Source organism: Cetorhinus maximus, chromosome 16, assembly GCF_964194155.1.
Source record: "Cetorhinus maximus chromosome 16, sCetMax3.hap1.1, whole genome shotgun sequence".
Lineage (NCBI taxonomy): Eukaryota > Metazoa > Chordata > Chondrichthyes > Lamniformes > Cetorhinidae > Cetorhinus > Cetorhinus maximus.
The window spans coordinates 45,724,147-45,750,850 of NC_135894.1; the positions used below are offsets into that span (position 1 = coordinate 45,724,147).

General features: G+C 42.1%; 1 protein-coding gene across 1 annotated transcript in view; it reads right to left on the reverse strand.

The window, feature by feature from the left end:
* Positions 1-6,922: 6,922 nt before the first annotated feature.
* LOC144691580 (nectin-3) overlaps positions 6,923-26,704 on the reverse strand; it is a 48,446-nt gene continuing 28,664 nt past the window's right edge. The window contains exons 3-5 of the mRNA XM_078559793.1: positions 26,114-26,449; positions 22,567-22,682; positions 6,923-8,447 (exon numbers count right to left, since the gene is read on the reverse strand). Of these exons, the coding sequence (XP_078415919.1) occupies positions 8,442-8,447; positions 22,567-22,682; positions 26,114-26,449 (458 nt within the window). The 3' untranslated portion in view covers positions 6,923-8,441. The remainder of the gene's footprint in view (positions 8,448-22,566; positions 22,683-26,113; positions 26,450-26,704) is intronic.

Sequence of the window (26,704 nt, forward strand, 5' to 3'; positions counted from 1 at the left end):
TCTGTAGGATTGTCATTCTTGGATATTGTTCCTGGTTGCATTTTGAATCTTGTCCTAGATGCAATAGGATGCAATGGTTGAGGATCTGGAATGGGTCTGATTTACCCTTGGTTACATCTCACCATTGCGCCTTTGTGTGTGATAACTGCATAGGTTCCGAACAAATCCTTGTCATCTCAGCTGGTTGCCACATACCTTCTGTGGGATCCTGGTTGTCCCAAACTTGTTGTCTCAACTGTAGGTAATCTGTTAGGTGTTAACTGTTAGGCAATCTGCGAAGTGTATCTGATGTGATCATCAAGTTACCTGGCTTGTGCCTAATCTCAGAGTCATAACCTTGAATCTTTATCAAGAGACCTTGCAATCTCAGTGATGTACTGGTCAATGGCTTGCTCCAAATCGCCTCCAGTGTCTTGTGGTCAGTCTCTACCACAAATCTTTTGCGAAGTAGATGGGTATGAAAACGCATGATTCCAAACACTAAAGCTAATGGTTCTTGCATGATGTTGGAGTAGTTGGATTGCATTACAGGCAGAGATTTTGAAGCAAGTACAATCAGTTTGCCTTTTTGTAGTATGCATGCTCCCAGACCTTTCTGTGAGGCATCTATCCCTAGGGTAGTTATCTCCCTAGGATTATAAAATTGCAATGTTAATGTTTCTGATAATGACTGTTTCAGAGCTTTGAACAGGTATTGGTGATCTTCGTGCCACAGGAAAGGCACATCCTTTCTCAACAATTCCCTCAGCGATGAAGATTTTTGAGTGAAATTGGGAATGTAAGGGGACAAAAAATTAAAGAGACATAGACACCTTCAAAGATGGTCCTTATCTCAAGGAGTTGGCATGGCCTTAACATCCTCTATTTTACTTGGTTCAAGATGTATTCTAGCACTGGAGTAAATAGAGCCCAAAAAGCTGATCTGCTGCATATTGATGGCACATTTCAGACTGTTGAAGACCAATCATTCATTACGTGCCACTTGCATCAATAAGTGCAGATTATGGTCATGTTCTTGCTTTGTCCTTCCCACAACAGCAATGTCATGGTGATACATCCTGGCACAGTGCACGTAATGTGGTTGATGTGAGCTTGAAAGAAATCCTGGCTAACAGAGAGCCCAAAAGGAAGTCATTGAAAACAGTATTGTCTGAACGGGGTACGAAATGTTGTAAGCTCTTGTGACTTCTTTGCGAGATGCACTGACCAGTGGCCCTGTGTAGCATCGAGCTTTGAGAAGAATTTTCACCTGCGTATCTCAATTCAACTCTTCTAATATGGGTATTTTGTAAGGACAATGTTTCAAAGCTGCATTTAAATGTGAATCAAGGCATACTCTCAATGATCTGTCCTTCTTTATGACAAACATAATTGAGCTGCACCAATCTGTGTGCTCTTGTACTCTTTTAATGATTGCATCTTTCTTCATTTTGTGTAACCTTAAATTCAGTTCAACCTTAAATTTGTCTTATAAATGGATGCTGCACTTAGGTGTTAGATCAATCGATGGACTTGCATTCTCCTGAAAGTGTAATGTTGCAGCTCCCCTAAAGGTGCCAACTTCATTGAAACATTCTGGATATTTTGATGTTAGGTCATGAATTGAGGTGACAGGAGTAGTTTCTGAGGTTGATCTGCTGTATGAGGTCTGACTAATTCCGTGGATTGTCAATAGTGTGAGGTCACGACATACTGGTACACCTGCAATTACTCGGCCTTTAGTCTCCATGGTGTAGAATATCTAAGGCACTCAGGAGGATTGATTGTACTTGCAGTCCAGGACAATGCAACCTGCACACGGAATCAGTGAACCATTGTACGTTGAGGGTTTCACGGCTGTATGTTTCACCATGGCGTTCCATGTCTGTGGATGCATGTTGTTTTGAATCGCTGGGGTAGTGTGTTGACACTTGTCCCTGTGTCAATCTTGGCCAATAACGTGTAGTTATCAACTTCCTTAGGGCAGGCAATTCAAATTTTGGTGAATACTTCAGATGGTGACACAGAATCTATGTTCTCCATGAGATTGATGGGGTGAAAATGTTCACCGCTCTTTGTCTCATTCTGCAATCATTGTAATTTTCTAGTTTGTCAATCACTTCATGTATATGTTTCTGATGGGATACCGGATGGTCTTTCTTACTGCTTGAATATACTCATTGTGTAAGGTCTGTTTGGATCAATGCACAGCTCTTTGTAACTGCATCATCCTTTGCCCTAGTGCACTGCTGCTTCCAATGGCCTTTTGTGCCAAATACTTTGCAGAATTGCTGGAAAGCTTGGCATTTCCATGATGCATAGAGAAAGCCACACCTTCCACATGGCTTACTATGCTCTTGTGCTCTTTCTAATGATTATATCTTTCTTCATTTTTGTGTTAAGTATGTCAACAATTAGGGTTGTACTTAGAGCCTGTAAGCTTTGTACGCACGTCCATCCTCGAGTAGTTCTTCGATGCTATACATTATGGGCTTGTCCTGCAGATATTTCTGGAATTCTTCTGTGGGAGTGGATTTGATCACCATTTCAACAATTCTGTCTGCTACCTCTGCATTTGAAAAATCACAGCATCTACCCTTTTCTCTGCATCTGCTGATGAAGAGGATTTATGGATTCTGTAGGCTGTTGACAATATGACATGAGCTCTCGTTGATGAATACAGAAGTTGAATCTGATTCTGAACCAGACTTTCAATGTAGTCCATATCTTTTGGGGATCCTTTAGCTCTTCTGCTATTAATCCCGACATATTCAGCCTGTGTAGATGTTCATGCCCAATTGCTAGGCAAATTTTTATGGCTTGCTCGTCGGGTTCAGAAACACCTGAATCAAGAAACCATAGCTCTGTATACTGTTTCAAATTTTTGAATTCGATTTGCAAGTAATTTTCATTCCAATTTAAACTGGGTTATTTTGTGGACATTCTGACAGTAGACCTTTGACTTTCTTTCTCCTATTGTACTTGGGTTGACTGTCAATGTAGTCGCTTTTGCGCGCTTTTCTGAAACTCCATTGTAATCATAACCTTCTCTGGCCCGATTTTCATGACTTTGTTTCTTTTTTGTTTGACTCTCCCTCACTTGCTATAGATCCGGCCCACACCCTGGTCACTTGCCTTTCCTGACTGAGCTAATTTAGTGCTGGTCCTCTCAACGCGCTTACCGTGAGGGATTCATCTTCTGAACAGCTATTCATTTCAGCACAATCTTTGCAGTGTATACTCACCATACTGCGGTTTTAACATTCTCCAATGCTGCGGCTTTGTTGCAGTCTAACCAGAACGTCAAGGGTCATCTCATGACATGTTCCATGATCTAAAACTGTTCACCATGTTGTATCGGTACTGAATCTTGCTACCAGGCTAAGCACCATGTCGTTTAGAAGGAACCACTGCTAAACACCATGTTGTGTTTTTATAATGTTATAAAGGCACCAATCGCTCATAAGGGATTATGGGTTCATTTATTAATTCTGGGCAAGCCTAGGCAAGCCTCTCTCCACCACCGATGAAAAGTGGCAGCAGTGTGTACCATCTAGAAGATGCACTGCAGAAACTCACTAAGGCTCCTTAGGCAGCACCTTCCAAACCCACGATCGCTACCATATAGAAGGACAAGGACAGCAGGTACATGGGAACACCAGCGCCTGGGAGTCCCCCTCCATGCCACTCACCATCCTGACTTGGAAATAAATCGCTGTTCCTTCCCTGTCATTGGGTAAAAATCCCAGAGCTCTCTCCCTAACAGCACAGAATTCCTGCAGTGCATCTTGTAGATGGTACACACTTTTGCGTCGGTGGTGGAGGGAGTAAATGTTTGTGGATGTGGTGCCAATCAAGTGGACTGCTTTGTCCTGGATGGTGTCCAGCTTCTTCAGTGTTGTAGGAGCTACACTCATCCAGGTAAGCGGGGAGTATTCCAACACACTCCTGACTTGTGCCTTGTGGATGGTGGACAGGCTTTGGGGAGTCAGGAGGCAAGTCACTCGTCGCACGATTCCTAGCCTCTGACCTGCTAGTCCAGTTCAGTTTCTGATCAATGGTAACCCCAAGGATGTTGATAGTGGGGGATTCAGTGATGGTAATACCATTGAACATCAAGAGGCGATGGTTGGATTCTCTCTTGTTGGAGATGGCCATTGCCTGACACTTGTGTGGCGCGAATGTTACTTACCAATTGTCACCCCAAGCCTGCATATTGTCCAGGTCTTGCTGCCTTTGGACATGGACTGCTTCAGTATCTGAGGAGCTGTGAATGGTGCTGAACATTGTGCAATCATCAGTGAACATTCCCACTTCTAACCTTATGATGGAAGGAAGGTCATTGATGAGGCAGCTGAAGATGGCTGGGCCTAGGACACTGCCCTGAGGAACTCCTGCAGTGATGTCCTGAAGCTGAGATGACTGACCTCAAACAATCACAACCTTCTGCCTTTGTGCTAGGTATGACTCCAACCAATGGAAAGTTTTCCCCCTGATTCTCATTGACTCCAGTTTTGCTAGGGCTCCTTGATGTCACACTTGGTCAAAGGCTGCCTTGATGTCAAGGGCAGTCATTCTCACCTCACCTTGGGAGTTCAGCTCTTTTGTCCATGTTTGAACCAGGGCTGTAACAAGGTCAGGAGCTGAGTGGCCCTGACGGAACCCAAACTGGGCGTCAGTGAGCAGGTTAATCATAAGCAAGTGCTGCTTGATAGCACTGTTGATGACCCCTTCCATTACTTTACTGATGATGGAGAGTAGACTGATGGGATGGTAATTGGCTGGGTTGTATTTGTCCCTCTTTTTGTGTACTGTCCTGTTAGTTAGCCAATTCTCTATCCATGCTAATATTTCACCCCAGCACCATGAGTTCTTATCTTGTGTAGTCAGCTTGTATGTGACACCTTATCAAGTGTCTTTTGGAAATCCAAATACACTACATCTACTGGTTCCCCTTTATCCACCCTGCTTGTTACATCCTCAAGGAACTCGAATCAATGTCAACCACAATTTCCCTTTCGCAAAATCATGTTGACTTTGCCTGATTATATTATGATTTTCTAAATGTCCTGCTACTACTTTCTGAATGATGGATTTTAACATTTTCCCAATGACAGATGTTAAGCTAACTGCCTATAGTTCCTTGCTTTCTGTCTCTCTCCAACCCTATCTCCACAGGGCACTCCCACCAGCTGGCTGCTAATTGGCCTGCTGGCACTTGGGAATAGGGATTTGGGTGGGAATAGGTAAGTGTGCGCTTCATCTTCCATCAATGTGACCCCACCATGTTCTATAAAATTCAGCCTGTGAAAATCACAGCCACCCAGGGTAAGTTTTGTTCTCTGCTGAGTCTATGCTTTTTTTTTTCCCTCATGGGAAATGAACAATGCATTTCCCCTTAGAATATCCGTGCTCAGCTGACTGATTTGGCATATGTCATAAATTGTGGTTTGGAAGTATCAACTGATTTAAAAGTGATAGTCACAGAAGTGGTCATTTATAATGCTCCAAGGCTCCTTTGACTGCACCTTCCACACTCGCAACCTCTACCACCTAGAAGGACAAGGGCAGCAGATGCATGGGAACACCACTACCAATTCTCCTCACAGAATCACAGAAGAGGCCCTTCGGCCTATCGAGTCTGCATCGACATGTGAGAAACACCTGACCTACCTACCTAATCCCATTTACCAGCACTTGGCCCATAGCCTTGAATGTTATGATGTGCCAAGTGCTCTTCCAGGTACTTTTTAAAGGTTGTGAGGCAAACTGCCTCCACCACCCTCCCAGGCAGTACATTCCAGACTGTCACCACCCTCTGGGTAAAAAAAAAAGTTTTTTCTCACATCCCCCCTAAACCTCCTGCCCCTCACCTTGAACTTATGTCCCCTTGTCACTGACCCTTCAACTAAGGGGAACAGCTGCTCCCTATCCACCCTGTCCATGCCCCTCCAAGTCACTCACCATCCTGACTTGGAAATATATCACTGTTCCTTCACTGCCACTGGATCAAAATCCTGGAACTCCACCCCCCCTAACAGACTATGGGCATATCTACCCCACATGGACTGCAATAATTCGAGTAGGTGGCTCACCACCACCTTCTCAAGGGCAATTAGGGATGGGTAATAAATGCTGGCCTTGCCAGTGAAGCCCATATCCCATTAATTAATTAAATAAAATCTGGTGATGCCCCATTTTTCAGTTGCAAAGTGACACCTAAATCTCCAAAGTGACAGGCACAAAGTGCACACTCCTTAGAAGCGCACCATACTGATATAGCCAACCCCCATGCCTGAAACCAGCTCTAGGCTCTTTGCATATTCAAATATGGAACATATCTGTTTAAGGCCCATTGTGCAATGTTGTATTTTTCTGAATGCAAATTGTCTTCTGGGGATTAAATATTACAGGAATTGCCTCAAGTGATTTTCTCAGTTCTTTATTTGCTGTAATCTCAAATATAGCAGCAAGCAATCATGCAAGAGAAAAGTCTTACATAAAAAAAAGCTTATATGTAATTCAACATAAGTGTTTCCTGGAAAATCATCAACTTTAGAATTAACTTTTCAACACAAATTAAGAATCCAATTTTAACAGGCCATGCTAATGGATTAATCATGTGTAAATTTTATATGTGGTGGGGTAAAGCTTCCTGTAAAATTTTGAAACTTAACATGAAACCTGATTCCCATAATTATGATATTGAAATATATGATTAAGCTAACTCCATTTGCCTAAAAATTTCCTTTGTTGCAAAATGTAGGGTGTTGCAAACTGGGCGCACAACAGGCTTATGTAACCAAAACAAAAATACCTGGAAAAACTCAGCAGGTCTGACAGCATCTGTGGAGAGGAATACAGTTAACGTTTCGAGTCCGTGAAGAGTCATACGGACTCAAAACGTTAACTGTATTCCTCTCCACAGATGCTGTCAGACCTGCTGAGTTTTTCCAAGTATTTTTGTTTTTGTTTCGGATTTCCAGCACCCGCAGTTTTTTGCTTTTATCTTAGGCTTATGTAACCCATTGAAACTCTTTGCGCTGGTGGAGTTTCGCCAAATGTTGAGACAAGATGCTATTGGATTGTTGTAAAAGCTACAACTGGTTCGCAAATGCCCTTCAAAAGAGGAAACCTGGTATCTTTTATCTGGTCTGGCCTACATGTGACTCCAGTTCCACACCAGTACAGTTGACTTTTAATCGCTCTCTAAAATAGCCTTGTAACCCACTCCAGGACAACTAGGGAATGGGTACTATGTGCTGGCATTGCTCACGATGCTCACATCCTGAGAATGGATATAAAACAGAATCAGGCTGAGTGAAACCACAGGGAGAGATCAAGGGAAATAATAGAGCCCCAGCTATAGCTTTCTCAGGAATGAGTTACAAAACAGCAAATGCAGAGGGTTGTGGAAGGCTACGTTCTTAGCATCTAACTTGGGGCTTATAATTCACATTGGCAAAATGTACAAATGACCAGGGGCACAAACAAACAACTATTCTATTGGGCTAATATTATGAATGCATGTTCCTCAGAGGGAGTCCTGCCTGCCACATTAAGAAATTACAGGTGGGGATGAGTTCTCATGATTTCCCGCCATGCACATACAGCTCAGTGAAGTTTGTGAAATTGGCCTTGATATCAAACACTCAAAGCTAAGTAATTAGCCACCTCTCTTTTTGTATATTGCTCACAACAATAGTAAAAAAAAAACTGGAAGCAACTTGAACGATATTTGAAGTGATTAATGTTAGAAAAGGTACAGAGGTGCAAATATATTATTATATTATACATAGACATAGATATAAAACCACTTGGCCAACTGACAATAAAAAAGGCCCATATTTCAGCTCACATTATAAAAATAGAGGCAAGATACGATGGCATGAAAAATTGTGACGTTATGTGAATCAGTAATCAATTATAGTCACATGAAATTAAAGCCACAATATCTTTATGAAAAAAATTCAAATATAATTCAAGTGTGTAAAGCTTGTGAGTTCGCAGTAAAACTTGATATTTCCAATATTTATGATATGAAAACAGAAGAACAATGCTACTTCAATCAATTTTACATTTTGATAATAAATACATTCTCAATACTGTTGACATTATGCTGTATATTAGCATAAATATAAAATTCCTTTGTCCATTATTTTAAATTAGGTATTAACTGTTAAAATTAATGAACTAATTCTAAAATAATTTTAAAATGAATTTCATTTGAACTGTGTAAGCATTGGTATGCAAGTAGCATATGTTTAATATTTAATTGAAATCAAATAGTAACCTTGCCAGGAAATACTGTCTATACATAGGAGCAGCAAGCTTGTCACTGTATGCCTGGTGCTATTTCTTGTAAATCTGATTTTGATCAAATTACTTGTGGTCAGAAGTTAAGGGTTCTTCCTGAGTTGTCAGCTGATCTGCTATCCAAGAGGATTTAGTCACCGAACTAATTAACCCTAGAAAAAAAAGCAACAAATTATGGATTGTAAAAGAATAAATTTAACACAGAGAGAGACCAAAATGCAGTAATTAGATACCATAATTTTATAAAGCAACATAAAATGTGGAAGAAGATGACTGTGGTTGTGTGGGACGTCCATTACCCCAAGGACCTCCAGCAGTGTTAAAAATTTTAATGACCTCAACTCGGTCACAAGGAGTGAGCCTTTCACTATGTAGTAGCTTTCCTCCCCCTGAGTCAGAAGGTACAAATTCGAGTGCCCGGACAGCTCATTTGCATAATTTCTCAAGAATGAGGTACAAACTCCGATGCGTTTTAAGGATCACACAATTGGTTGGATGGAAAATTACATGTCAATTCTTCTAAAAAATGGAAGAAATTTCAAAGAGAATGTCTCACAATACAAGTCCAAAAACATAAAAGCTTTTCATGCCTTCCAATGTAAATCCTAGGTCCAATCAGCAACTCGTGCACCCAAACACCTCTGTTCGAAAGTGGGGACAGGTAATGGGGTAGTTGACACTAAAATCAGTCCCAAAGAGTCTTTATACATAATTTGTAATTAGCTAGTCCAAAGGCCATAGCTGTAATAATAGAGATTAATAGTTTTATGCTGCATCATACCTATCAAAGAGCAACAGTACAGTACTCCTGTATGCTACTTCCTAATTTCTCAAGTGGACAGGCCCAGACCACAACCTAAGTTACAGTAACTGGAGTCACTTAGATATGTGGGTGAGTGTGTCAATATAGTAAGAACGCCAAATCTAGCTGGGGAAGATTGTCAGACCAGCAACATATTGCTCTGGCAAAAGTGAGGAAGTGCTGGAGTGGCCAATATCCTTGTGGGAATTCTTCTGGCTTTCAACGGCAAGCAATAAATCTTCTATGGGCAGAATTTTACATTTGGCGTGTGGGGGCGGGCCTGACATGCCGGAACGTAAAATGACGCACGATATTTCATTCGGCGGGCGTGCGCCAGAATCGGCTGCATGCCCGCCAATAATTGAAAGGCCTATTAAGGCCGTTAACTAGGTAATTAACCTCAACTTTATGCTGCCCATCCAACCTAATGGTTGGCAGCAGGTGGAAAGGCCAAGCAGCCTTTACATTTTTTAGGAAACCTCATCCACGAACGGGATGAGGTTTCCTAAAGCTAATACAACTTAAATAAAAAATTTCTTTGAAAAATGAAAACATGTCCCATCTCATGTGATACAGTCACATGAGGGGACATGTTTCATTAAATTTTTACTGCAGTTATTTATTTTTTTAACAATCGCTTCAATCTCCCTGAGGTAGCTCCGTCCTGGACCCGACTCTCCCTCCTCCCTCTGCCCGCACAGGTAGCGCTCAGCGCTACCGCTCGCGTTCCACACTGGGCGGGACTTAATTGGCCCGTACGCATGAAATCGCGATGTGGAGCCGATCGCGGGCGGTGGTCAACTCCACAACTGCCCCCGCCCACTCCCGCCAAGCACACCCGGCCAATGAAAATTCCTGGTCTATGGGATTGGCTAGCTTTCACTAGCAATGGTTGGGTTTTCCTAAAGCCCTCACTCCAGCTGACAGCAGACAAGAATTCTCCATAGATCTTGAAAAGAGGGGGTTAGATGGAATTCATTTGGTAGCCTGGGTAACTCCCCAGACACCCTCCCTCCCCCACACCATTGATATATGATGGAAGACGCAACCATGTCTCCTAGGTGGAAGAAATAGGGCTGAATCTTGGTGGAATTGGTTTGAGCCTGAAAATCAAGCCACAGGCAGACAACCCACCTGCTCTCTGCCCAGAATCGGAGTTTTGGGGCTTAGAAAAAGAGGAGCTAATGTGAGCTGACCAATATTCTGTACAGTATAAGCATAAAATGCCTTTTATATTGAGCGTGCAATACTTCCCTAGTTAAAAACAGACCTGACCAGTGAGTTATTTCCTTCCTTTTGAATTTGTGGATTTAAGGTTCATTCTTCCTGTGTCCAACCATGGCTTGGGACACCATAAATAACAGGAAACTGACCAGCTTCCTCTTTGAGGTTTGATAAAGGTTGGTGAGAATTCCAAAGAAAACCCAAGCTGAAAACACCAACATTAAGTTGCACCACCTTCCTCACTTCTGACAGGACCAAGACTGGAGTAATTTAACTCTTAGACTACACTTGTCTCCTTGGACTGGATAAATTAGTACATTTTTAGTTCATATATGTAATACTGAAAAACACTGATTATGAAATTGTATAAGACTCAAAAACAGATTCAGGGATCACAACGTGTGATTAACCCACGTCTGTTGCTTCTGCTGTGATAGTACGCAAACTTGGTGCTACCAGCTCCTTTAAATGATTTGTGTGTGTAGCCAGTGGTGGGCACACTGTTGAATGGCTGCATGCCTGAGGAGGGGACGCAAAATAGTAAGAGACTCGCACCACTTAAAGCAAGCCTGCACTTCAGGAAGTGAATTGTGGCTGCAACAGGTGCTGGCACTGATTACTAAAGAGAATCTAAGCAAGAAAAATAAGAAATGATGGCACAACATGCAAAGCGCTGGCTCCAAGATTTTCCTATGCTGCACTGGAGGCCCTGGTCGAGAAGGAGTGTAGGAGGAGAGATATTGTCCATCGCATGGGGCAGGAGGCCCTGCTGACAACTGATCAGAAGGCAGTGGGAGCAGATAGCTGTGGTGGTCAATGCCAGGAATGTGGCTCCAAAGATCTGGGTGTAGTGCTGAAAGAAGTTCAATGGCGTCACATGAGTGAGGTCAAATGTCATATCCCAACAACTACATCAGTAGCCAGTCACTGCTCAATTCACTTGCCACCCAATAACCTCTATCAATCAGAACTCATACCTAATATTTATAGCTTCACCTCACACGTAGCACTTCTGCAAGCCTTACATGCATATCTCAAAACTTGCACATACTGCCAGCTGTTCATGACAACTATATCAGCCAAACACATAGCACCACTGGACACAACAGGAGCTAACCTGAAAGGGGCAGGCGAGTCTGCATATCAATGGGAAAGACAATGTTCAACATCATTGGAGCAGCCATAATTGAGGCCATGGCCAGCAATGGGGCTGAAACCATTGAATGTGACAGTATCTTCATATCAACCTTTCCTTCTCGCATCCCACTTCCTCCTCATCCCACAAGTTCTTCATATTTACACAGTGCAGATGGTGTAACCATGCACCTATGTCAACCCACTCCATTCATCATAACCTTTGTGCTTTTTTCCATTCATATATCCAAGAGCTTCCATCTGGCCAGGCAGTGGTGAAAGAAAAGGAGGAGGAGAAAGAGAAATCAGAGTAGGAAGAAAGTGAAGGAAGCAGGAAGTGATGAGGATGAAACAGTGTCACTCACCCCCACACTCGTAGCCGCCAGCCCAGATACTGACACAGCAAGTATTTTAGAGGATAGCATAGAAGTAGGATCTGTGTGTGGTGAGACACTGGTTGCAAGCAGCCTGGATGGGACAAACAACGTGCCAGCTCATCAGAGCGCAAGGCCGCACGTGAGTTTTTCTGCAGAGTACTCAGCTGAGGACTTCAATGGGACAGTTGGATATACACGCAGAAAAGCTTGATGCACAGACCTGCCAGAAAACCTGTGGTCATGTCAAGAGTATGGAGGAGTCCAACATCAACTTGTCACAGGGCTTTGCACAGAGCTTGTGCCATCCTTTCCAGCATGGGAGTGGTGGCCAAACCTGTGAGAACACTTGCAGACCGGACCATGATGCAGAGTCTGATGGCCAATGCCTCAGCTTCCATTGCAGCAGAAACAGAAGCCACTCAACTTTGGAGTGCTGCAGTGGAAGGTCAGACTGAAATCATGCAAGTTCAGACTGCTCATTGAACCTCAGCCTGCTGCCATTATAGTTGTGGATGCTCATGTTCAAAAGGGTTTCACAGCATTTCAGCAATCTGTCCTCTAAAACATTGAGAGGTGCTGCACCGTTGGAGTAGCAGTGGCTCCTAGAAGCATAAACCTGTTGCCCTCTCACAGGATTACAGAATTCATCCTCTTTCTAGTGCACCAGTGCCCTTGCTGCTGCCTGTCAGCCAGCCAGCCCAGGCTGCTGTCGCCTATGTTGAGGTAATGTAGTCAGAAACTAGGACCAGATCTGGTTTGAGAAGAACCTTTGAAATCAGGACAAAGTCCTTCACCAAGTGCCATGATTATGATATTGAAATATAGTTTATGCTAAGTCCCTTTACCAATAGATTTTCTTTGCTGCAAATTGTAGGGTGCTGTAGCAAATGTAGCAAACTCAATCAGGGACCAGCAGGAGATGGGTGTTGGTCCATAGTTAGCAGGCAGACACCAGAGTTTCCAGGAACATAGGCAGGGTCCTAAGATGCATCATGGTGACAAAGGAGTTGCCATCACCATACAGAGCAGGTGCCTTCCAACTAAGCACCATACCCTGGCACAATAACACTGATGGCCACCAGCATGAGAGATCCTACGGCCATGACCAGGACCATGCCACATACAATTCTAAATTATGATACTGTATATTAGTAACACCAGTCCAATGTCTACAGTACTTTTATACACTTGTAATTTTAGGAAAAATAAAGATTTTTTCCACCTAAGTAATGGTTAGGTTTTGGTGCCAATACAATCAACATTGTTGTACAAACAGGGCAGTAAAGTCAACATAACAATAGAAATTAATTCCACTGGATTTTTACTAGTTTAAAGCCTTGTCACATTATACGGCTAGGAAGCTCCCATCGGAGGCATGTAGGAGTATCATTAGTCTATCCAAGAGAAGGCAGGAAGGACACTCCCAGGGCCTGGGTATATGGGAACCTAAAGACTCCAGCATGTCCAAGGAAACCTAGCATGGTGGAGGTCTCATGGCATGTCTTTATATGGAACAGCCTTTAAATGGCTCACAAATATCAATGACAAGTGTTTATAGGCCTTTTGGTGGAAGGAGTGAATGTTTAAGGTGGTGGATGGGGTGTTAATCAAACGGGTTGCTTTGTCCTGGATTGTGTTGAGCTTCTTGAGTGTTGTTGGAACAGCATTCATCCAGGCAAATGGTGAGTATTCTATCATATTCCTGACTTGTGTCTTGTAGATGGTGGATAGGCTTTAGAGAGCCAGGAAGTCAGTTATTCACCACAGAATTCCTAGCCTCTGACCTGCTGTTTATGTATTCATGTGGCTGGTCCAGTTGAACTTCTGGTCAATGGTGACCCCCCCCTCAAGATGTTGATAGTGGGGGATTGAGCAATGATAATGCTGCTGAATGTCAAGAGGAGGTGGTCAGATTCTTTCTGTTTGGACATATTCATTACCTGACACTTGTATGGCATGAATGATATTTTCCCCATATCAACCGAAGCCTGAATGTTGTCCATGTCTTGCTTCATGTGGGCACGGACTGCTTCAGTATCTGAGAAGTTACAAATGGTACTGAATACTATGCAATCATCAGCGAACAATCCCAATTCTGACCTTACGATGGAAGGCCATTGGTGAAACAACGGAAGATGGTTGGGCCTCGGAAATTGCTTTGACGAACTCCTGCAGTGATCTCTAGGACTGAGATGATTGGTCTCCAACAACCACAACCATCTTCTTTTGTGCTGGGTATGACTCCAATCAGTGGAAAGTTTTCCACCTGATTCTCATTGACTTCAATTTTACTAGGATTCCTTGATGTAACACTCGGTCAAAAGCTGCCTTGATGTTAAAGGCGGTCACTCTAACCTCACCTCTGGGAATCATCTTTTTTATTCATTTTTGGGCCAAGGCTGGAATGCAGTCTGGAACTGAGTGGTCCTGCTTTGGCAAATGTTATGCTGATGGAGGCTCCTGTTTTATTAAGAATGGTCTTGCAAGTAGAAAGATGTTTCCCACTACCTCTCAGCAGATTTATGGCTTTTTACAATACTAGTAAACGTCTCCCTTCCTAACAGTACCATGGGTGTACCTACACCACATGGACTGCAGTGGCTTAAGGGGGCGGCTCACCACCACCTTCTCAAGGGCATTTTGGGATGGGCAATACATGCTGGCCTAGCCAGAGATGCCCACACCCAGTGAAAGAATAAAAGAAAACATATTAATTTACAATGGAGCTACCAAGGTAATCAGTTGACCAGTTTTACTGGACAGCAGAGTATTTAATTGGCCTTAGGGATTTACATACATATGTTATAAAGTCTCAAACTTACCTTCCAATTCATAGAATCATTGAAACAACATAGCCATCAGCCAAATGGCCCAGTGGTTTTCTCCACTTGAACCACTTCTCATTTTCTATTCTCCTGGTGGCACCCTATTGTATTTATTATTTGTGTTTAAAGCAACTGTCTAATTTCCTTTCAAAATAATTAATATGAACTCTACATGAACAATGATACCATATTTTATTATTAATAGACAATCAATTAATCAATGCTGGGTGGAGGAGTGGAGCAGATCCAGTTGGGATGTAGCTAACTGTTAAACACACTAAGAAGTTTGCATTTAAAAATACTTACCAGAGAAATACAAACACATGTGCTCATCTTATGAGCATCAGACCATAACACTTCTTGTAATCACTCAAGCATATTCTCAGTCACTCAAAGATACACTCAAACATATAACCGAGTGAAAAAAAGGTTCTGCTTTCTGAAAATAATTTTGAATTTGCAATTAAGGCTTTAAGCTTGTTTACAGATTCAAATCTAAGACATGAAGCTACAAGGAGATTGCAGTAAGGGTGGGAGTGGGTTTAAAAAATGTGAAGCAAAAACACTAAATTGCAGAAGCAAATAATAGTTCCAGGAATATTAATCTTTCTCAAACAAATGCATTACTGAAATTCAGTACATACTGTTTTTATGTAGATATATACATGGTGTATTCCCAATTAAAACATATGTTGATGAGCATAATCTCACCCGTGGGCAGCCAGAAAAAGTGACATATACTCATTAACTGGCCACCAGGGCACTAGAGTCAAAGCCACCCTTCACAGATCAATTATTTCCACCTTTTCCAGTGATAGAAATAGACTCGACAGGAACCACAGTGGGGCTTTGTTAGGTGCCAACTCAGTGTCATATTTTGTTTTATAATGCTCCTGCGAAGCATCTTGGGATGTTTTATTAATATGCTATATATAAATATAAGTTGTTGTTGTGTTCTGTTCAATATTTAGTCCTCAACCAAGATCACTAAAACAGATTATCTGATCATTATCTGATTAGTCATATCACTATCCATAGATCCTTCCTGACCTGTTGAGTATTTCCAGCATTTTCTATTTTTATTTTAAATTTCCAAATCTGCAGGATTTTGCATCTGGTCATAAGCTCTGTTGTTTGTGGAAGCTTGCTATGTGCAAATTGACTGTTGTGTTTCCTACATTACAAGAGTAACTAAACTACATCCAACAGGTTGATGTGATGCTTCTAGTGTGTGGGTGAAGCGTGTTAGCATGTTTTCACCTTCTGTGTGCTAGTTTGCTTCTCATTTTTAGCCTACACCACTGCCAAAGTCTCTCCATCCGTACCCAGCCTCTTCATTACCAATTCCTCAGCTGTGCTTCCTCAGGGTGACACACAGAAACTGGATCCCTCAGTCTCAGGCTAAAGCTTTAGAGAAATTTGGGGGAGGTTTAGACCCCAGACATGCAGAGTGCAGGCCTACTGGCATGTAGACACCCCCTGGCATTCATGAACCAAACTCCTAGCAATGGAAGAATAGTTGTGGATACACTGGGAGAGTTGAAGGCTAAAAGGGAATAAAATCCGACAAAAATATTTGGTGTGGAGCCCAAAGATATGTCTAAACATGTTATCTTTCCAGTAGCTCCTTCAACCAAGCTGGTGCCAGACATGGTGTTTTGCATTCCTTTAGACTTAACCGAGGAAGCCGAGAGGGGGGCCCTGATGTTTGGGCAGCACAGGGTCTCCATACACCTTTTCCAGGCTTGTGCCCTGGAGAAGACACTCCAGTTTCAATGCAGAGCATTAACGCAACACAAGAGACAGCAATCACAAGTGATAAGCTCAACTCATTTGGCGTAAAGAAAGGGTACTATGGGTTATCCCTGACTGTGGAAGGGAGCATCGTATCCCAGTGGTCAGCCACCGCCCACCTCAAGTCAGGCAGCCCCCTGACTAGGAAGATGCTGACCCACCACAGTCCATCTGCTTCAAATGGGTCTTGGAGCTTAGATACCCTGTTCAACAAATGGACAAAATCCATCACACCAGGCAAGTGACAAAAAGAAAGAAGATGCCAACTCTTTGATTGGTAAGCTGGAATATCAGGACCATGTGCACAGGACTGACAGACAATTTGCCGCTGGTCAATAATGCGCACAAGACATGGAACTTGGGCTGTAAAGTGACATAGCTCCTCAGGCCAACTGAGAGCAGATCACTGAAAGAAAAACACGACATATTCATCTGGAAGGGAAAGGGTTCTGAGGAATCACATGGGCAAGGTGTAGGCTTTGCTATAACCTATAACATACAGCACATGTCAACACTACAGTTTATGTAAGAAAATTAACATGTGAGAAAGAAAAAGTAAAAACATTGGGAGAACAGAGAAGAGATCAGGCTTGATAATAATCAGACTCTAATTTTTGAACATAAAACACAGCCTTGCAGCTGCCTCTGTGTGTGTCTCTCTCTCTATGAAGCTTCATTTCTACAAATTATAATAACAAAGAAGGCAAGGCAAAGGAAGAGATAAGTTCAGAATAGTCCAGACCCAGTAGAACAACTGGCAAAATACCAACACATTGGGCAGATTTGCAAGTTTGCAGCGAGCAGCCTGTAAAATTCACCAGGTGGCCATCTTGCCACTAACCCACCTGCCCTCGAGCTGTAGTTCCACTAATCAAGCACACTGATCTCAGTGATCAATTTTTCCAATTTGTGCCCATGTTAAATGGAGCTTTACCTAGAATGGGGCCTGGCAAAGTTTACACGTAAGTGTAATCACACACCCTTATGCCTGCAACAACAATATTAGATGTCATTTTTTGTGCTCATGCATCCTCTGAAAGAAAAGAACTGAATGAGAGTCATTCCAGAATCTATTTCAAATAGTAAGATCTTCTGAAAGAATATCAGAAAATTTACATCTTTTTATTGACATGCTTCTCCACTACTTTTTCATATACTTCAAAAGGTTTTTTTCTGATATGCGGTTGTATAATTGGCTGATATTCTTTTTTACTTGACATCCTACGCACCCTGCTGAAACATATTCTGGGGTAACCAAGTATACAGATAATCTCACTTTAACATGTTTTCAATATTACTAAATGGTTTTTGTTTTGGATTTCCAGCATCCGCAGTAGCTTTTAGCTTTTTGTTTTTATTACTAAATGGTGAGTCTAGTAGTAAACTAAGCCTACAATACACTTTTTAAGATGTTTTACCCATCACAGCATAACAGTTAAAAACTAGTCAGAGTCCCTTTAACTTCTGCTTTCAATCTCTTGAGACTCATTTCAGAATTTTCCCAAATATATCCATCCACCCAAACGAGTTTTCCCAGCTGAGTGAAAAACAATGGCTCATTCGACCTTGATGGGGTTTCTGTACAGGGGCTTTTGAGTCAGTAAACTCCAAACAAGATTAAAATTGAGCCGGTACAAAATCTGATTTTCACGCTCTGTATATTTTTCCTTTTCTTACTTTAAGAAGAAAAACAAAAAGTTAATTCATTTCTGCTGGGTAAAATACCTATGTCTATCTATTCCCAATTTTCTTCTCTCATTTCTTGGATGCAAGTAGAATGTACAAGTGGCATAATTTCACGGACTAGATTTTCCACTAAAGTTGGGAGCACTGATAAAACTCAAGTTAGTCTTGAGTGAGAAATACAATGGAAGCTGATCCACTGGCTTCTGGTTTGTTTCTGCTGCTTCTAGGCCTTTTCTCCACATGCCAAAACTCTCTCCTGGGGCCAATTATTTCCAATGCATGTATCTAAGGGGTTCTCCAGTCCCACTGGCAGGGGGTAATCATCGCAAGCAGGACGGAAAATTTAACAGACCAGCCAAAGGTCCGTTGATTTCGGATGGAAGTTTCCAGTCCCACCCAAAATCCCAGCCCTAGTGTTAGGTTGCATTTGCTTTAGTCGCTTAGTAATTCATGTTGAATTAATTCAGCAATGATTTAATTTTCACATTGTGTTCATTCTCCCATTTAAAACTTGTTAAAACACAAAGCGGAACCATCAGAGCTAATGGGGAGAATTTTCTCCCTGTTGGACAGGTCGGTTGGGAGCGGGCTGTGCGCCGGCATTTTACGTGGGCGGGCCTTGCGTGACACGTGCCCAGTAGCGCTTAGCGCTATCTGTGCAGGGGAGGGAGGGAGAGTCGGGGCCTGTGCTCTTTCATGCATGCACGCAAAAGAGTGCAAAAATCTCCCTGAGGCACAGAGCTGCCTCAGGGAGATTAAATTCAGTTATAAAGATGAAAAAAAAAATTATTCAGGCATGTCCCTTCATGTGACAGTGTCACATGAGCTGGGACATGTTTAAGAATTTTCATAAAAAGTTTTATTTAATTAATAAACCCTTCATGAAACCTCATCCTGCCTGTGGATGGGATTTCATGAAAAATGCGAAGGCTACCTGGGCTCTTCGCCCACCCACCAACCTTAAGGTTGGATGGGCAGCTCTGACACTCACTTTAATTAAAAGCAAAATACTGCAGATGGTGGAAATCTGAAACAAAAACAAAAATTGCTGGAAAAACTCAGCAGGTCTGACAGCATCTGTGGAGAGGAAGACAGAGTTAACGTTTCGAGTCTGTATGACTCTTCATCAGAACACTTTAATTACTTTAATTAGTTTATTAATGGCCTTAACAGGCCTTTGACAGTTCGGGGGGTGCGCAGCTGACTCCATTGCGCATCCGCCGAACGGAAGATCAGAATGACGCGTGGTGACGTCAGGATGCATGCCTGATGTCACTGTGCGTCATTTTACGTGTCGTTGTGCGGGGCCTACCCCCACATGCCAAACAGAAGATTCTGCCCAATGAGTAGTACAGCTGCTATTACCTAAAGGCGATGAATTTTGGTGAATTCTGAATTATGGCTGCCCCATCATGCCTGGCAATCTCTGACAGGAAGAACACAATAAAAGAAAATCATAACATGGATGATTCAATATCATGAGAGGCAGATGGTCAGGGTTCCCTACTCTAAGGATATGGGCATAGAATCATAGAATGGTAACAGCACCGGAGGAGGTCATTTGACCCATCATGTCAATGTAGCCCTCTGCAAGAGCAATTCCACTAGTCCCAATCCCCTGCTCTTTCTTTATAACCCTGCAAATTTTTATCTTCAGGTGCTTATCCAATTCTCTTTTGAAAGTCATGTTTGAACTTGCCTCTGCAGCTCAGCTTCAAGCAGTGCATTCCAGATCCTGTCTACTCTTCGCATGAAAAAATATTTCCTCATGTCGCCATTGTTTCTTTTGCCATTCATCTTAAATTGGCATCCTCTGGTTCTGGACTCCTCCCCCAACAGAAACTGTTGCCTCCTATCTATTCTGTATTGACCACTCATGGATTTTATATCTCTATAAAATCTCCTCTCAATCTATCCTTTTGTAAGGAGAACAGCCCCAACTTCTCCAACCTACTCATGTAAATAAAGTCTCTCATCCCTGGAACCATACTTGTGAATCTTTTCTGCACCCTCTCTGAAGCCTTCACTCCTTCCTAAAGTCCCTGCCCAGAATTGGACACAAGACTACAGTCTTTTACAAAGGTTCATCATAACTTCCTCCCTTGAGTTATAAAGCCGAGGATCCTGCATGCCTTCTGACCACTTTCTTAACCTGCCCTTCCACAATCGACAGCTTGTGCACATGTACCCCCAAATCTCTCTGTTCTTGCACCCCTTTTAGAACTGTAGCCTTTAATTTATATTTTCTCTCCCTGTTCTTCCTAGCAAAATGTGTCACTTCACATTTCTGTGCATTAAATCTCATCTGCTGAGTGTCTACCCATTCCACTAGCCTGGCTACGTCCTTTTGAAGTTTATCACTATCTTCCTCACAGTTCACAATGCTTCCAAGTCTTATGCCATCCGCAAATTCTGTATTGTGCCCTGTAACCCAAGTTGAAGTCACTAATATCTGAAACTGCTTGTACAGACTCCTAGGTAATCTCACTATATGACCTATGTACCTTCCTCCAGTCCAAAAAACTATAGAATAAGTGATAAGACTAAAAACAGCAGAGTCTCATGTTCTTATCTCCTTTTGCAATAAGTAAACAAACTGGGATACTGCACCTGCTGGTAGTCAGCAGACAGTCCAAAGCAGTGCACTTCTGATTTAGGGAAATGAGGCATTCAACTTTTTCCCAATCTCTCAAATTACCCCTCATCAGCATATATTTTTCAAGTCTCACTTTCCAACACAATGTGAATACTGCAGATAAGCCTCATACCAAGATCTCAGTGACAAATTGTGTAAAAGTGAGTTTTGCCTCAACGGGGGTGTAACCTCAGATCAGTACCACTTCCTCAGACTAGATCTTCAGCCAAGCAGCAATATCTGAAAGCCACTGTCAATGCAAGTGAAAACTGTACTCAACTCCCTTCACACTTGACTATTTCAAGAGCTAGCAGAAGATGATATTCAGATCATGATAATGTTCAACACGACATTACTGCTGTAATTGATGCCATATGTTGGCATGAATCTAGAAAGACATAATTTTGCCAAACATGTTGCATCTGCTGAGTACAAGATGCCATTGCTTGTATTCATGTGCCTCGTTGCTAATCCAGAACATTTATCTATGCACAGAGAAAAGGTCACAATGCTGCCCTTGAAAAACATTTCCAACTACATTCTTGCCATTTCAAGGAACAGATATTTACTTCTACTCACTACTTTGCTTTATGCCTCCCCTATCCATGCCACCAATTTATCTTTAACACCATGGGTCTTAATGTTTGCAACACTTCTCTAAAGTGGCCAGCTTTTTGCGTAATGAAAGCGAAATTGATAGCCACAGTAAACACGTCTGATTATCATTGGTGTAAACCAGCAGCAATGTCAAATCCATAAAGTTGTGGTCCTTGGTGACACTTCTGAGGTGCTGTGAACCATGACTCTTTGTAAAGCTGGCCTGACTCCCTGAAAATTGCAGAGGATTAGGACATGTCTATCCCCGCAATGGAGCTGGCCAGGGCACACGACCTGAACTGCATCCTTAAAAAGCCCTGGTGAAAATTAGAAAGCCTGGGAATGGGGTCGGAAATCCAGGAATCAAGTCCTGGCCACCTTTTTGAAAGGTCCGCGGAGTCTCCATAACTCTAAAAATCCAGCCCCTGGGAATTAAAATAGTCCAAGCCACATTTCTGTAACAGCGAGTCAGTTTCTAATTCACCTTGCTACTTGGGCAAAAATCAGAGACTGTGATTTTCCTTATTAGTGTGTAAATAACCGAACAATTCATGGCAAGAAAGATTTGCATCAAATTGCGAATTGCCATGAATTGCAGGACGATTTGCACCCATCTGCCATTAGCCTTGTGAAAAAGGGACAATCTCCTAGTAAGTTAAGAAATTGCTGTATTTGTGCTGTTCAAATGAATTAAACTTGCTGCAGATGCTTAGGCCTTACACATAATAACAACGTAAGATTCTTAATGATGAGATTTATGTTCCTGCAATGCCACTAAACCTCTCTCAGCCCAGAAAGGCAATAACTGAAACTGTGCAATTTCATTCCTGTAGATTCCCAGAGATTTAAAAAAAAACTAAATTTTGTATTTTCTCTTTTTCTGTCCCTTTTTTCTGTCTCTTAATCTAATCTTTCTTTGCCTTTCTTTATCTAGTTTGACCTATTTTCTTCTCTGTCAATTCTTTGTTTATTTCTCTATCTTTACATCTCATGGGTTTAGGAGATACACTATTGATTCCATCATTCACCAAGGTTACCAAATGCCCTATTACTAGTGACAGCTCACACGTTCACCAATTTTTGACCCAAACAACTTTCAAGCTGAAGGATGAGGGAAAACACCTAATGGGAAAGCCACTAGATGCCCTGTTGCAGAAAATTCTGCACCATTGTGTAAAGCAAATAAAGTTTCCTTACCTTTCTTTGTTGGTGTCTCCCCTTTTTGTACCAGTAGAAGCTGAATGTAAATATAGCTATCAGAATTATTACCAGTACTAAAGTAATCCAGACATGGAGCTGCGATTTTGTGTGTGCTGCAAAAACACAAAAGGGAAATATGAATACCTTTGGTGAAAGCTGGGATGGACAGCATTTTATGGTTCCCCACTGGTGTGTTTGCAAGTGAGGGGTGGCGAGGGGCAATAAAATTTGATGGATGCCCTCCCACCTGCCCCAACATGTCTTCAATTTTACACTGGTTGGTGGCGGTGGGAGAGGACCTGGAGGTCAATTATTGGTCGCTTAAGGGCCGTTAACAGCCCAGCTGCAATTTTGAGGCTGGTGGGAGCAGTTCAAGGATGGGGAGGAAGTCCGGCAGATCATCCTGCTTGGGTCTCGGGCAGGAAAGAGGGGGAACCCCTTCTGCCCAAGTTCCCCCTTGGATACTCCCTCTCTGCCTGGCCTTGCCATCACAACCCCACCCACCTCTCGCCACCATCCCAGGGACTCTCCTTCTGCCTCCGCCATGAGACCTTGCACCTACCTGGTCCTGTGGACTCCAGCACATTGACTCTGGGGACTGGGTGTAGTTCCACCAGGGGCCACTGCTCCCCGTGGCGCTGCTGGGACTACAGCGCTTGTGGCCAATCAGACTGATTGACAGCTCTCTGAGATAGGAATTCTGCCTGAGTAAGGGGCAGATGTCCCATCGCCAGCTAATTAATGCCCCTCAAACCGTTAAATGACTGTGGGGCTGCCCTGATCAGCATTCTCTGCCGATTCTTTCAGTGGCTGGATGGGAAACACTGCCATTCAAAAATTCCTGCCCCTTGTGTTCTTTTTTCTTTTTGTAGTGTTGTTAATTATGAATTTTGGTCAGATAGTCCTGGTTTTGTGTGAGTTGTTCAGAAATATTAAAAAAGTAAATATAATGCCAGAAGTCTTTTTTTTAAGGGAAATCAGTTATTCCTGTCCACGTATTTCTGCATTTTAAGATTAAGTTTTTCAAAGAATTTTGTTTACCAGAAGACAAGCAAATATCAGAACTTTAATAAAAATCTAACTTGTCCCCACTTTAATCTTGTATCCAGTCAATTGTATGATTGCAAAGATATAGGAGCCTGCATTAAGCAAACTTTAAAAATATTTTTAAAGCAAATTTTCTGCCGGGTCGAGAGGGATGCTCAGAATGGTGGACCATGAAATATGCCAAAAGGTATTTTGTGTTCCCTCATTTACATGAAGTATAGATTAGAAAAGTACTGAGAGTTTGGAGGCCCTAGGGGAGATGGATTCAGAGCAAGAGGCTAAAAATGCAGATGTAATTCCTTAACGAGCCATCTGCACTTCCTCTGAAGATTTTTGTACCTTAATTTTTGTGCTAGGTTTGTTGGAGGACGAGCTGGAAATTTGCAAGTGCTTTGGGCAGTCAACCTATTCTCATACAGAGCCTTAGAAGTTATGTTGATGGAGGCAATTCAAAGGGGAGCTGCTACTTTTGGACCCTCTCCTCAAAGGCATCTGTCAGGGCTGCATGGGAAGAGGTGGTGGATCAAGTCAATGCAATTTCTAATATTAATAGACCTTCTTTCTAGGTGAAGAAATAAGTTCAATATCGTAAGGAAGATTGTTGCTTGAAGTATATGCTTTATGTTGTTTTTTGGCACACACAAATGCACCATAACCAGTTGCATACTCACATGGCATGCTTCATCTTTCTAGGCCCTTTCCAGTCTAACATTAACATAATGCCACCCATTTTCAGGCATGCCATTGTTTTCACATATCCCAGAAAAACTAAATCTATGATGGTGATATGATTGTTTGGTGTTGAAAGTCATTTAGTTATTTTAAACAAATGCAAAAAATTGTGGATGTTGGAAATCGGAAATGAAAATAGAAAATGCTGAAAATAGTCAGCATGTCAGGCAACATCTGTAGAGAGAGAAACAAAATTAACATTTCAGGTCGATAACCTTTCATCATAACTTGACCTTCAGTATAACCAACTCACTTTACTTCAGAGCTATCTTTACCTTAGTTCCATTTTAGTAATTGCTTCATCCAAAGCTTTAATAAAGCACTTTCCTTTTACTTCAAGTATCAAGGACCGCAAGCTTCAATGATCTTTAGATACCAACCACACCCCATCCTTCTTCATCTGCAATTTCTTCTGGCCCCATTCCTCCTTCCAATCTTAACCTTTGTTGTGTTTTCACTATGCACTATGACCTTCCCGTCTTCCCAAATGTTCACTCCTCAGCAAAGGCCTCAGCTTCATCCTCTTATTCTCCCACCTCAATGGCTCAACTCTCAAGCTCGACGTGATGCCGAGACCTTCTTCCAATGCCTTTGCAAGTTTATAAGATTATTATATTTTGGACTGTAGCTTAAATTTAGGGTTAATGAAGGGTATCATGAGGCCTGTACTGAAGTCTGCCTGACAGTAAGCCTGGGTGGTTTGATTGTTAGAGTTCGATGAAAGGCTTAGACTATTTTACTGAGAAGAAGGTGCAAGGTATTTATACTTGGAGAAAATGGCAGCAGTTCCTGAGTTTACCAAGGGCTGACCCGGAGTCTCCCAAAGTCCCAGAAAGGTGTTGTAGGTATCAGGTTGTAAACAGTAAGTTGCAGATTATCCATATACTTCTAAGATGACAGCGAGCTGGGATCAAGGATAGCTAATTAGCCTTTTTACCTAGATACAAGGTTAACGTGTTTCACTTTGCCATGTGGAAGAGGGCAGAGGAAGCCATTTTTGAGGTCAAGTTACAGGGTTCCCTACAACTCAATGAATATCTCAGATAGACAGCAGTTCTGTGTGGTCGGCAGAGAGAAGAGGCTGCTTGACCTTGTGAGCTACTACAGCCAGATGTGCAGGGAAGATGGTCTCTAGTCAAAAAGATGCATCCTGAAGCCTTCCACAGATTCTGGGAGATTTGTTCTAGCATGGCCAGGGAGTAGAAAAATCACCACAATGGGCTTTACTGCTGCTAGTGGCACCTGGAGATGGTCATTTGAAATTACTACTGGGCGAAGCAGGGATTCAGGAACCCATTGGAATGAACTAGGATGAGCTGTGGACTATTTGCTACAAGGACTAATTCTGTGGAGAGTGTAATGTGTGATAATATAAGAGGGGAATATTCCTCTCTGTAACTTAAAGTATAAGTTGCCTACAGAAAGAATAGTGTTTAGTCGATAGTACTTTTAGTTATTTTTTACAGTAAAAGTTTTAAAATGTGCAATATTGTCAAGTCATTCTTTCAGCTATCAACTGGAAGTTTGAATTTCTCTTTAAAAGTTATTGATCTCGATGGAGATTGTAACAGGGCTCATATCTTTAGTAAGAAGTCTTCACCTGCACAGTGGACAATAGAGTTCTGATGAAAGGTTAACAATGTGAAATATAAATGCTGTTCTCTCCCCAGCATTTTTGGTTTTCATTTAACTTATTGATATTGATAATGAAGTTCACTTTCTTGCCTTCAAGCTTTATTTATATTCTTATTTGTATCAATCTTACCATGTACTGTGAGGCAGGTCTTCCCAATGTCTCTGCTATTTCTGAATGTATGAAAGACACACTGATAACATCCTTCATCTTCAAGCTTCACTCCAGACAGTACAATAGTGGACACTTGCACCTTTGATGATATGGAAGTAGCTCTACCAATAAATGACCCAGAAAAATTCACTTCAAGTTTTCCACTGAATGTCGCAATATTGTCCTCAGATTGACCATTCAATTTTTGCCACGTGACCTGTAGAATATCTTCTAAATGTGAAGTACAGCTGAAGGTAACATTTCCACCTAAAACTGCTGTCACATTCTCCTGCGTCTCCACATTTATATCCTTTACTGTCAAATGGAAAATGAATACAGTAAAACATCAATTGTTCCACAAACATTTTCTGTAAAGTATTTATCTCTGAAGTACTCAGGGGTTTAGAAACTACAGAGGACTTTGAATGCCAATGTGGCTTTGGTAGTACTCTCATCTCTGAGTCACAGAGTTGTTGGCTCAAGTTGCACTCCAGAAATTGGCTGCAAACTCTATACACTCTGACACTTGCAGTGCAGTATTGAGAGAGCACTGCACTATTGGAGGTGCCA